At 40.9% G+C, this 13774-nt stretch overlaps 1 protein-coding gene across 1 annotated transcript; it reads right to left on the bottom strand.

The window, feature by feature from the left end:
* Positions 1-1378: 1378 nt before the first annotated feature.
* Positions 1379-10969, bottom strand: LOC145801088 (protein NRT1/ PTR FAMILY 5.5-like). The gene is made up of 6 exons (XM_082891324.1): positions 10841-10969; positions 9992-10050; positions 9649-9863; positions 7900-8447; positions 2017-2583; positions 1379-1868 (listed from the first exon to the last, which is right to left on the bottom strand). Exons 2-6 carry the CDS (start codon positions 10014-10016, stop codon positions 1526-1528), a joined length of 1698 nt encoding a protein of 565 aa, XP_082747450.1. The 5' UTR covers positions 10017-10050; positions 10841-10969; the 3' UTR covers positions 1379-1525.
* Between the last annotated feature and the right edge of the window lie 2805 nt (positions 10970-13774).

Below are 13774 nucleotides of genomic sequence, written 5' to 3'. Positions count from 1 at the left end.
TCATCTTAAACAATTTCTTAGCCATCATTTCGAGATGAAAGACCTTGGTCCTCTCAGCTATTTCTTGGGTCTTGAAATCTTCCATGATTCCACGGGTTCTTTTCTCTCTCAGGCTAAGTACACATCTGATCTTCTCACCCGTGCTGGTCTTACCGATTGCAAGACTGCCTCAACTCCCCTGGAGCCTCAGAGTCGTCTTACACCTCTTGATGGCACTCTTCTCTCTGATGCTACTCTATATCGTCAGCTGGTTGGCAATCTTGTCTATCTCACTGTTACTCGTCCTGATATTGCCTATGCCGTCCATATTGTCAGCCAGTTTATGTCAGCTCCTCGTACCACACATTATGCTGCATTAATTCGTATCATTCGCTATCTCAAAGGCACCATGTTTCATGGTCTTCATTATTCCGCCCGCTCCTCTCTTCAGCTTCGTGCTTTCTCTGATGCTGATTGGGCTGGCGATCCTACTGACCGCCGCTCTACTACTGGGTTTTGCTTTTTTCTGGGTGATTCTCTTATTTCTTGGCGTAGTAAGAAACAATCTCTTACTGCTCGTTCTAGTACCGAAGCCGAATACCGTGCCCTTGCTGATACTACTCAGGAGCTTCTCTGGCTTCGTTGGCTTCTTGCTGACATGGGTGTTACTCCCTCTGGCGCTACTGCCCTCTTTTGTGACAATCACAGTGCTCTTCACATTGCTCACAATGATGTTTTTCATGATCGCACCAAGCACATTGAGATTGACTGCCATTTTATTCGGCAACATGTTACTCATGGTACTGTCCATCTCCATCCGATCTCTTCTGTTGATCAACCTGCTGATATCTTCACCAAAGCTCATTCTCCTGGCCGCTTCGTTGACCTTGTCTCCAAACTCAAGTTGGTTGATGTTTGTCCTCCTTGAGTTTGAGGGGGGATGTTAATAATGTTAATAACTATACCTATAATTTAATAACTATATTGATCTGTAATTGATCTGTAGATAGCCTAGCAGATAGTTGTTGCACAGCTAGACACCTTCTTTACACCTTCTTTTCCTTTTGCTAGCCTAACAGATAGTTGTTGCACAGCTAGACACCTTCTTTACACCTTCTTTTCCTTTTGCTTTCATTTGTATATTTCCTTTGTTCATCATTTTGTCTTGTAAAACATCTCCTATATAATGGAGGTTCCATTTGGTTGCAATATACATACAAAACACAGAGCTAATATTTGCTCTCTCAATCTCTCTCAATTTCTTATATTATTAATTTAATATGAAACCTGAGATTCTTCCACTCTACCAATGTACCTGATCACATGTTATTGCAATCTCCAATCACAATCAAATTACCAACCGACTAAATAGTCAAAAGCTCTACATATACAATGAAATTTATTCAACTATCAATGTTCTCAGAATTCTATGACATCATATAAATCATATAACACTCACATTAATTTTCACACTGCAAATATGATAATTAACAGAAAACAATATACGTGACCTAATAAATTTTGAGAATAGAAAATTCCGTGCCACCTAACAACAACATCGAGCATTGTCTTTAAAAGGTGCATTCATGTTCTGGTAATTGGGAGCATCCTCATCTTCCAATTCTGATTGAGGATCTTCCAATTCTGATTTTCTAAAACGGTAAAAAAGTGCCGTCACAATGTATAAACCAAGATTCACAGCACTCAACCAAGCCAGTGTCCAATAATACTTATCAAGCCGACTATGGTTCAATGTGTCCTGAAACCAACTCTGTTTTCCTCCTCTTTCACTCACCTTCCCTGCTACATACACTGATAGAACACTCCCTATACTCCCCAACCCCCCCACACCGATACCAAAATGGATCGTGTATGCTCTCATTGATGGACTAACCTGTTCAAAAGAATAGATGAGAACTTATAAGTAAACATGGAGAGAAGCTAAATCCTTATAAAAACACAACACTTATTGAAGACGAGAGGTATATAGTCACTGTCTGAAAGATTTTTATTTTGAAATAAACTTGAAATTCTAACCCAACCTGATCGATCAAGATTGCGACAATGCTGTTTTCAAGAATCCCATTAAGGGCACCGATGAGTACAAACTGTGGAAGCAACCAGAACACGCTCATTGGAATTCTATCCTCTGGCTTGTCGATTAAACCGTGTGTCCTCACCACATTTAGCCTTCTTGTCTCAACTTTGGCAGCAGTAATGCAACTTAGAATTGCGAAAACCATTGACACGGCGATGCCTATGAGAGGAGCATAGTGTCGCGCCCCTGACCCACCTAGCTTGTTGGCGAGCTTGTAGTAGAGATTGGCGAAATGTTGCTTGCCTTGGTTGTGGAACCATAGAAGGATGACGATGGGGATTGAGATTTTGCCGAGCTTGTGGTTCATGTGGTTTGCTTGCTCGATGAAGTATGTGTTGCCAATGGAAGATACGACACCGCAGAAAATGAAAGTCATGCACAAGGGGATCATTCGTATGGTGAGTTTAGTTTCTTCTACTTCTGTGACTCTGCAGAGTTTCCATCTCTTCTGCTGTTGTTCTTCTAGAGGTTTTGTTGGTAATATAATTGCAGCCTTGTCTAGACACCTGCATTTCAAACATAATATGGATCAGAAAGGTGATTCTAGGTTTTAAATGTACGCGTCGGCTTATGTCAAGCTCAAAGTTAGGGTCCGTGCAACTTATCATGGGTCTGTTTAAATAATCCGAATGATTCATTTTATAATTTTCCATATATATTATTTACGAAAAAAATTAGGTATATTCATTAATTGTAGCAATTTTATTTATCAAATTTGTTTATGAAAAATGAATGACAAGGTTGTTTTTAAAAACAAACATGATAAAATAAAAATGTTATGACTAATACTGTCATTTTGGTAACTTTGATGGAGAGAATGAAGCATAGCTTTACAATATTTAGGGACGAAATTGACAAAACTAAAATTTAAAAAAAAAAAAAAGACACATGCCATATTTAGAGAAGACATTGCACAACTTTAAAGTATTTAGGAATAAAATTGATAAAAATGAAACTTTAGAAATTAAATTACACGAAATGCATATTTCTTGAAATAAAAAGAAGAAATTCAAAATGTTGAGAACCAAAGTAACACATGCCATCCTGTAGGAATTAGAAATGAATCTTATTAATATCTCGCTAATGATTTAAATGCCAGGATGAAATTAGACCAATTTAGATCAAATCAAAATTAAAAAAATGAAATTGTGTTAAATTATAAATTTAGATAATGGATGTGACTGTTAATGTAAATTGTAAATAATAAATCACCACTCCACCTACCACCTCCACTACCACCCACTCCACCTACCACCTCCACTTCACTCCACCTACCACCTACACCTACTACCATATTTTCTTCTATATATATGATCATTGTAAACATAACAATACATATCAATCAATAATATTAATCATAATACATACAATTTATTCTCTCTGTAATTCTCTCTATCAATTTATCTTACATGGTATCAGAGCTAAGTTAACAACCTAATCATTCTGCTTCACCGGCGGGCGGCAGCCTCGCCTTGGCCGCCCGCCGGACCTCTACACATACCTTCACTCCGTTGCCACATTTCTTGCTGCCGTGAACCACCTTTCCCTAGTATGTTCTTGCTGCTGAAATTGTCTGTTGCAGCTTGAAGTTCCCTGAATTGGAACCTCCTCAAGTTTCCGAGGGAAACTTCCTCATGATGCCGATCCTCCTCAAGTAAATTGGACATCGGCATCAATGTGGTTCCATAGCAATCTTTTTCTGACCCACAGATCAGAGGATTTCCAACAATGTTGAATGTTTTAGCAGGAAATCTGGGTACAGGCCCACTCAAAGAAGACCAAACCCAGCTCTCTCTTTGAAGCTGAAAAACCGACACACACAGAAGACCAAAACCCAGCTTCCTTTTTCTCTCCGCTCCGCCTGTTTCAGTCTCACTCCCCTCCAGCCATGGGAGGCCTGATCAAACCATGCATTCATCACCTCTCTCTCGGTCACCATGCATGACCACAGAGCAACACACAACTCTCTCTCTCTCTTCTCGACATGACTTTTCGATGCACGGACTCTCTCTCTTTTCTCTCGGCACCTCTCTCACTCAGATGAGAACCTCCATTGACAAACCCAAAAAAAAAAAAAAAAAAAAAAAAAAATGATCACCAAGCTCTCTCTCTCGTGCATGAACCCACGCATTCCAGACACAGGCACTTATCTGGGGACTGATGATCTCTCTCTCGGTTTACATCTCTCTCTCTCTCTCTTCGCCATTGTTGCCACAAGCTCCATCTCCACGTCCATCCAATTGAAATCAAGATCATCATGTGGGTCTGAGCAATCCCCACCGTCCACTTGTGCACCATCGGACGGTTGACAACCCTTCAAGTTACCATCCCACTGATGATGAGGCTGAAGAGGTAAATGATGATCATCTTGACCGTCCATCATGTTGGGATCAAATTCAATTTCTGCTTCAAGTGATCGAATGCCACTTGTCAATCTCTCATCATCACAGTCCTGATCAACTTGTGATTCTTCAAGCCATGACATGAGAAGGGCTGTGTCAATTTCTGGGACTTCAAATGTATGAAACTCATCATCACCGTTGATCATGCATGCCCAGTTTTCAGCTACTGATGAGGAAGCCATTGTAGAGGAAATTTGGGAGAAATGAAATGAACACTTGGAGAGAGACACCATACACACACTGGAGACCCACGGCTGCAACCCATCTCTCTGGCTGATCTCTGTCTTTCACCATTGACACAGACCACACACTCACACGGAGTAATACACAGGCAGACCACACACATACATACCTCACTCACTCTTTGATATAGACCACAAACATGCACGGGGAGAGGCCACACACTCACGGCATACACACACCATACACCATTCACACACACACACCACCAACTTCATCTTCTCACAGCACACACGGCTATCACACACTGATACAAACACACACCCTTGGAGCTACACAACACACCCAGATACACACCATACATTCACACCCCAATACAGAGAAGCTCTCTCTCTCTCTCTCACTTCCCGTGGTCTCCCACATGCACTTTATGATAACATTTTTTTTTTTTTTTTTTTTTTTTTTTTTTGGTAGGAAGGACAGGCAGAAAAAAATCAAATGGTGAGAATGTTTTTTTTTTTTTTTTTTTAATTCAACCCACTCCCTCTCTCTGGTACCTTTTTCTATCCACTAGACACACTTTCATCATTTCTCTGATTCCATTCCTTTAAACCCAAACCTCTCTCTACACAGAACCCACCATTCCTCCCACTAGAGTATATAGAATATATATATCTATTAACAACCGCTGAACCATCTTTCATCACTTTTGTCCCCTCGTCCACTTGTATATTATTTTATTATACATATATTTTATTCTTTTATTATTTTCACCGTAGGCACTCCTCCTCATTCCACCAATAATCTATATATTTTATCACCAAAAAAAAAAAAAAAAAAAACATTCTCACCATTTGATTTTTTTCTGCCTGTCCTTCCTACCATTCGGGTTTGCACCACACATTTGTTTTATTCATATTGGGGATCAACCCCGATCACACTTTTCCACCAAAAAAAAAAAAAAAAAAAAAAAAAAAACAAACAAACAAACCAAAACAAAACAACCACATCCACAGGCGGAATTTTTCTTCTCTACTCTGCCGCCGGCCTTTTCTTCTTGCCTCCGTCCTGGGCGGCCCTTGCCGGTGTTGCCTCCGTGTTTCCCACTCCACTGGGCATGATCACTACTCCCTGCTCCTCCACTGCAGCATATGGCGGCCCTCCAAATCGAAACATAACGGTGGCCTTCCGCTTCAGCTCCTTGTTTTCTGCCCTTAGCACGCTTATCTCTGCTCGCGCATCCTTATACATGCGTTGGAGCAGAGCCAGCTGGGAGTTTAACTGCTGCACCTCATGTGCCCTACTCTGCAGCCGGTTCGACAAGTTTGTCACCGCAGTCATGGTTTCCACACATGACTTCAATGTATACTGATTGGCTTCCACATCCGACTGCACTGCCATTCTTTGCTCCACAGACCGCATCGGAAAGTTCAACGGAGCAAACCCTGGGGCGCCTGGTTGAGGTTCAGGGGCCACCGCACCCGTTATCTCTCTTGTTGACTCATTGAGGTCGGGAAAGAGAGTCAGCAGACCACGGGACGACGAAGCCATCTCTCGCAACAGAGTGTTACAGACTATCTCTCTCAGCACAACGAAGAGTTTTACAGAGGATTTCGCAGGTTTCTTGCTTCTGCCTCGGCCTCAGGCTCTGTCTTGGTTAAATAGCCGAGGCAGCCACGCGCATCGCGCGCCTCTTGACGCCAGACAAACGGGCACGCCAGCCAAGGCACTCACGTGCCTCGCCATCATATCTGGCACGCCTTTTGATGCATCGGGCACGCCTTTTGATGGCACGCCTTTTGACAGATTGGGCACACCTTTTGAGGGCACGACTTTTGAGGGCTCGATATCTACATCCATGTATATTTTTTTTTTGGGCAGCCTATATACACACTCATACAGTGTCTTCTACACCGGTCAGCTTTATCAATCCCTTTGTTTCAACCTCAAATAGGTTTCTATCTTCACACCTATTTGAGTTTGAGGGGGGGTTATATACAGTATCATGTATAAGTCGCTCATGGCGCACTGTGCATCACCACAACCTCTGCTACAACGGTCCGACATGACCCCATAAACTGTCTTCTACAACGGTCTGACACGACCACACAGTGTCTGCTACATCGGTCCGACATGACCCCGTAAACTGTCTTCTACAACGGTCCGACATGACCCCGTAAACTGTCCTGCTACATCGGTCCGACATGACCCCGTAAACTGTCTTCTACAACGGTCCGACATGACCCCGTAAACTGTCCTGCTACATCGGTCCAACACGACCCCGTAAACTGTCTTCTACATTGGTCTGACACGACCACACAGTGTCTTCTACAACGGTCCGACATGACCCCATAAACTGTCCCGACATTGATTCCGGTCAGCTTCTACAACGGTCCGACATGACCCCGTAAACTGTCCTGCTACATCGGTCCAACATGACCCCGTAAACTGTCTTCTACAACGGTCCGACATGACCCCGTAAACTGTCCTGCTACAACGGTCCGACATGACCCCATAAACTGTCTTCTACAACGGTCTGACACGACCACACAGTGTCTGCTACAACGGTCCGACATGACCCCGTAAACTGTCTGCTACAACGGTCCGACACGACCATACAGTGTCTCCTATCCCATTTTTTAATTGTCAGCTTATTTTTCTGTTTTGTTACTCTCTCCAAACTCAAGTTGGCTAGTACCTATCCTCCTTGAGTTTGAGGGGGGCTGTTAATGTAAATTGTAAATAATAAATCACCACTCCACCTACCACCTCCACTACCACCCACTCCACCTACCACCTCCACTTCACTCCACCTACCACCTACACCTACTACCACATTTTCTTCTATATATATGATCATTGTAAACATAACAATACATATCAATCAATAATATTAATCATAATACATACAATTTATTCTCTCTGTAATTCTCTCTATCAATTTATCTTACAGTGACATGGGAAGGTTGGTTTAAAAAAACAAAAAATGGCACCGAATACCTTAAACACAAATAACATATACAAAATCATGTGATTTTTTTTGTAATTTTTTTAATTTCAAATTAAAATATTCACTATTTAAACTCATAATTTTAAAAACGACATTCCCACATCATTTTTTTAAATTATTTTTATTAGTAAATCATTTCTCATAAATAATTAAATAATTGAAATTGGAAATGTAACGGTTGAATATTTTAATTTGAACAAGTAGAGAGAGAGAGAGAGAGAGAGAGAGACCTTAGGCGACGGGAATGAGGCACCAAATCAACATCATCAACATTATCATCACGGGTTTCATAGAGCCCATCAGCCTCTTCGGGGCACTTACAAAACATCTTAGAGGTTGCAGCCACAAGCACTCTAAACACAGTAGTCAGCGAGCTCCCGCGTGGTTTAACACAATTATACGAACCCGAACCACTCAAGAATATCAGTGTCGCCACCACCGTACAAATAGCGGGTATGCCAAACCGAATTGACCATATCCTTATATATGAAATCGCCACAACTCCGCCTATAACGACAAAGATTGCCATGTATGAGGCCACAAACATGGTGATGCACGAGCGCGTACTGATGTTTTCAACGACCTCTTCTGTGACTTGCTCGGTCATGAATGTGGTTAGTGAAATTAGGTGACCAGATAGTCCCAGGGCTATTAGAACTAGTGCTGTGTAGAAGAGTATTTTTTGTCCCTCGCCAATGCATTCGGGCTCGTATAGACTGCAGGTGCCTGTGGCCTTGGCGAGCACTGGAGGTGTTGACATTGTTAGGAATCCAAAACCCTGCATGCAAAAAAAAAAAAAGTTGTGTGTGTTTGCCTCTTATAGAAGATTTTGTTTGGCACAAAAAAGGGTTTTTAGGTATCATATACCTAAAACTGCTCCTAATCATTAGATTTGGATATGTAAAAATTCCAGTCATTATTGGTTGGTAATGGTTAAAATCGGCAACAAAAATTTAAATGGGCTTTTGGAAAAATAAACTAATTTTAGTGGTTTTATTTATTATTAGAATTGATATTACTTACGACTAAAATGGATCTCATTCATCTTTTAATATAAATATCTATTTATTATTGAAATTGACATTACTTATCACTGAAATTTATCCTATTTGCCACATAACGTGGCTGTATTTATTTACCTTTTTTTTTTAAATTATTACTTCTAAAATATGATACCCAAAATCACTATTTTTTGTAACATGGTTGGGACCTTTGTGGAGATTATAGCATCACAGTTGACCACCAAGAGTGGTGGTTGGGGGCCTATTCTCAAGTAAAGTGAATAAAAAATTGGAAGATTCACATGTAAATCTTAATAGGTGAACTTTTTGTTCAATAAGTTCTATAATAATTAATGGTATCTTTCGTCAAATATCATTAAAAAAAAGTCACTAATTGTTAATTTTCAACAACCGTTTAAAAATTTTCACAAAAAATGTCACTTAATAAGTTTTAGCGACAGTTTAATAAAATCGTCATAAAAAAATTACTAATTTTTAACTTTCAGCAACAGTTTGAAAATTTCATTACAGAAAAACGTCACTAATTATAAGTTTTAGTGATAATTTATAAAAATCGTGACAAAAAAAGTCACTAATTATCAATTTTTAGTAGTGTATGTAAAAAATTGTTACAAAAAATTATTTTTAATGACTATTTATTAAGACTTATTTTTAATAAGATTTGATCAGAATTAAATTCAATTATTAAGACTTATTGATAGTTATACCTTCAAAAATTATGAGTTTAAGTCTCATCAGCAATTATGGATGGGTCACGTGATTCAATCTCTGGTCACTAACACCTTTACCACTATGCCCACGGTTGGGTTGAGGTTAGGCTATGATTTAGCCCATCTTAACAGAGTGTGTTAGGATCCCCACAAAGCAATGTCTTAATCGCTCCCTTCTACCCTTTTTGGACTAACCAAAAAAAGAAAGAAAAAAACATCACAATAGGGAGGAAGAAGAGACACTCACAGCACTATAGGAAAAGCTGGAGATGAGAAGCATCCAGTAGTTACCCATGAAGGCATCAACAAGGAATTGTATGGGCAAGACCATAATTGCCATCAAACCCCAAAACACATTGATAATTGCAGCAGCATGAGTGAAGTTGAGCCTCCAAACATTTGTTAAGTATAGCATCATCATCCACATGGCGTACATGGCTAGTATGTCAGCCCATATCAGAACTAGCATACCATTGATAAACATAACAACACAAACCACCAAGACTTAGCACTCCATATATGATGTAGGAGATAATAGAAATAATAGTACATCAAAATTGATTAAGGAATTTGATAAATGTACTAATTACCCAAAATTCTCACAAATGGCACCATTTTTTGCGGTTAATTTTGTTCCTCCTCTCGCTTCCTGTGAAAGATATGAACAATTAACAATAAGATGAACACCCCATCTAAAAAAAAATAAAACGAACACACAACGAAATTGTGCATTAAATAAATTAGCTTTAATGCTATAGAATTAAAATTGTTGGAGGACCTTAGACCTATTTGGTGCAATTTTTAGCAAGCATGACAATTGATAATAAAAAAAATTAAGTTAAAAGCACGTTTTCTTCTTAATAATCAATATTTTTTTAGCTTATTTATTTAGTTCAGTCTCAAAAACTATAATCAGAAATTATACTAAACATTTTAGTACAAACTTTCAGGGAAAAAATTAGAGAAAATTATATTGGTAGTCCATGTATTTTGATTTGTGTAATTTTAATTGACGAGATTTTGATTTTGAATTTATGATTTTGTTTCAATTTAGTCAAATTAAATACAATTGTTAATATTTTTTAATAAAAAATACGTATATAAGTAATTTACTTAACTCAGTGAGTTAATGTTAACTAATTTTGTGATAATTTTTTGTCAAAAACACTAACGGTATTATCAATTGGATCAAATTGACGTAAAAGTTAAAATTAAGGATCAAAATTAAACAAATTAAAAATTGTGGACCAAAATAACAAAACGGGTAAAATATAAAAATTACCCATGTAATTACCCAATTTTTTTTATTTATTTTATAAGTAACAGCATAAGTGATAGTAAATAGTCCTAATACCAGAGGCCTCAGGTATATTCATATAAATTGGCATCCAAAAAAAAAAAAAAAATAGAATGAATGAAAAGAAAAAGATGGTACTCACAATCAAATATATCTTTCTAAAGCTTGAAGTAATCCAAACTGTGATAGTGCATATATAAATATAAAAGATATATTGCTGAAGAAGATGAGAGAATGGTGGTGGAATTTAAGAGTATATGCATATATATATATACACAAACATATATAAAAGAAAAAATGAACGCGGAATTTCAAAGGGAGAGAGAGAGCCTGCCAGCCGCGTTGCTACCTATACAATATTATTTTTAACAAAATAAACAAATAAAAACACTCATGATTTGTACAATTTTTTAATTAAATAATGTTATATTTCACTTTTTCTTTTTTAGTTTTATATTATTCGTGCATATAATAAGATATTGTTTACTTTCGTTACCCTTTTAGTGATATAAGAATTAATTACAAAAATTCATGTAAAATATTTGATAAAGGGTGCTGTTTTGATAAATTTATTTTCTAAGAGCTTTATTCCATCCAACCCATATTCTTTTTGACTATTCCATTAGGTCCAATTTGAGATAAGAAGACCAAAATACCCTTTTCATCTACTTATGTTCTATTTAGTTCACATTATTTTCTTATATTTCAATAAGTCCTATGTGTGACATAATTACCAAAATACCCTTAATGTGAATGTTCACACCGTCAACGTAAATGTTCATATCGTCATGTGTAGGGGCCCGGCCCATGTCGATCCTCGTGGGTGCCCGGAAAAATTCGAGTCGGGCCAGACCGACCCACAGGCCAAAAAAATAGGCCCGGCTCGGCTTGTTGATAATATGAATATTCACATTGACAAGTTAACATTCACATTGATAGGAGTGTAAAATTGGCCTGCGGCCCGTGGGCGGCCCGAAACCAACCCGCCGCCCGGGGCGGGCCCGGACCGGCCCGTTCACAATGTGAATATTCACATTGACATATTAACATTAACATATTAACATTAACAATAACATTGACAAGAGTGTAAAATTGGCCCATGACCCGTGGGCAACCCGAAACCCGGGCCCGGGTCGGAGCGGGCCCAGCCCGGCCCGGCCCGTTGACAATGTGAATATTCACATTGATATGTTAACATTCACATTGATAGAAGCGTAAAATTAGCCCGCGGCTTGTGGCCGGCCCGAAACTCGCCCGCGACTCGTGGGCTGCCCTGGGCGGGCCCGACCCGACCCGTTGATAATGTGAATATTCACATTGACAGGTTAACATTCACATTGATAAGAGTATAAAATTAGCCCGCGCCCCGTGGCTGCTCGAAACTAGCCAACGGCCCGTGGGCGGCCCGGGGTGGGCCCGGCCCGGCCTGTTGACAATGTGAATATTCACATTGACATGTTAACATTCACATTGATAAGAGTGTAAAATTGACTCGCGTCCCATGGGCGGCACGAAGCCCGTGGGCGGCGCGGGGCGAGCCTGGTCCGGCCCGTTGACAATGTGAATATTCACATTGACATATTAACATTCACATTAATAGGAGTGTAAAATTGGCCCATGACCCGTGGGAGGCCCGAAACCCGCCCGGTGCCCAGGGCGGGCCCGGCCCGGCTCGTTGACAATGTGAATATTCACATTGACATATTAACATTAACATTGATAAGAGTGTAAAATTGGCCCGTGACCCGTGAGCAGTCCGAAGCCCGGCCCCGGCCCGGGGCGTGCCCGGCCCGTTGACAACGTGAATATTCACATTGACATATTAACATTCACATTGATAAGAGTGTAACATTAGCCCGTACCCCGTGGCTGCCCGAAATACGCCCACAGCCCGTGGGCGGCCCGAGGCGGGCCCGGCCCGACCTGTTGACAATGTGAATATTCACATTGACATGTTAACATTTACATTGATAAGAGTGTAAAATTGACTCGCGTCCCACGGGCAGCCTGAAGCCCGTGGGCGGCCCGGGTTTGGGTCCGGGCCTACCCCGGGCCGCGGGCGAGCTTCGGGCAGCGGACAAATTTTACACTCCTATCAATGTTAATGTTAACATGTCAATGTGAATATTCACATTGTCACGGGTCGGGCCAAGCCCGCCTCGGGCTGCGATTAGGCTTCGAGCAGCCCACGGGCAGCGGGCCAATTTTACACTACTATCAATGTGAATGTTAACATGTCAATGTGAATATTCACATTGCCAACGAGCCGGGCCCGCCCCGGCCTAAGGTCAGACTTCGGGCTGCACACGGGTCACGGGCCAATTGTACACACTTATCAATGTGAATGTTAACATGTCAATGTGAATATTCACATTGTCAACAGGCCGGGCCGGGCCCGCCCCGGGCCACCCACGGGCCGTGGGCAGGTTTTGGGCAGCCACAGGGCGCGGGCTAATTTTACACTCCTATCAATGTGCATGTTAACATGTCAATATGAATATTCACATTGTCACGAGTCGGATCAAGCCCGCCTCGGACTGCGGTTGGGCTTCGGGCCGCCCACGGGCTGCGGGCCAATTTTACACTCTTATCAATGTGAATGTTAACATGTCAATGTGAATATTCACATTGTCAACAGGCCAGGCCGGGCCTGCTCCGGGCAGCGGGCGGGCTTTTGGCCGTCCATGGGCCGCGGGCCAATTTTATACTCTTATCAATGTGAATATTCATATTATGTGAATATTCACATTGTCAACGGGCCAGACCGGGCCCGCCCCGGGCCGCCCATGGACCGCGGGCTGGTTTCGCGCCACCACGGGACGAGGACCAATTTTACACTCCTATTAATGTCAATGTTAACATGTCAATGTGAATATTCACATTGTCAACGGGCCAGGGCGGGTCGGGTCGGCCCGCCCTGGACTGCTGTCCAGTTTTATACTCTTATCAATGTGAATGTTAACATGTCAATGTAAACATTCACATTGTCAACAGGCAGGGCGGGTTTCGAGCAGGCATGAGGTGCGGGCTAATTTTACACTCCTATCAATGTGAATGTTAACATGTCAATGTGAAT

The sequence above is a fragment of the Camellia sinensis genome, chromosome 10 (assembly GCF_055761805.1).
Source record: "Camellia sinensis isolate YWXY chromosome 10, ASM5576180v1, whole genome shotgun sequence".
Lineage (NCBI taxonomy): Eukaryota > Viridiplantae > Streptophyta > Magnoliopsida > Ericales > Theaceae > Camellia > Camellia sinensis.
Note: the sequence above shows the minus strand (reverse complement) of the source record. Positions and strands in the feature narration are given on the sequence as shown.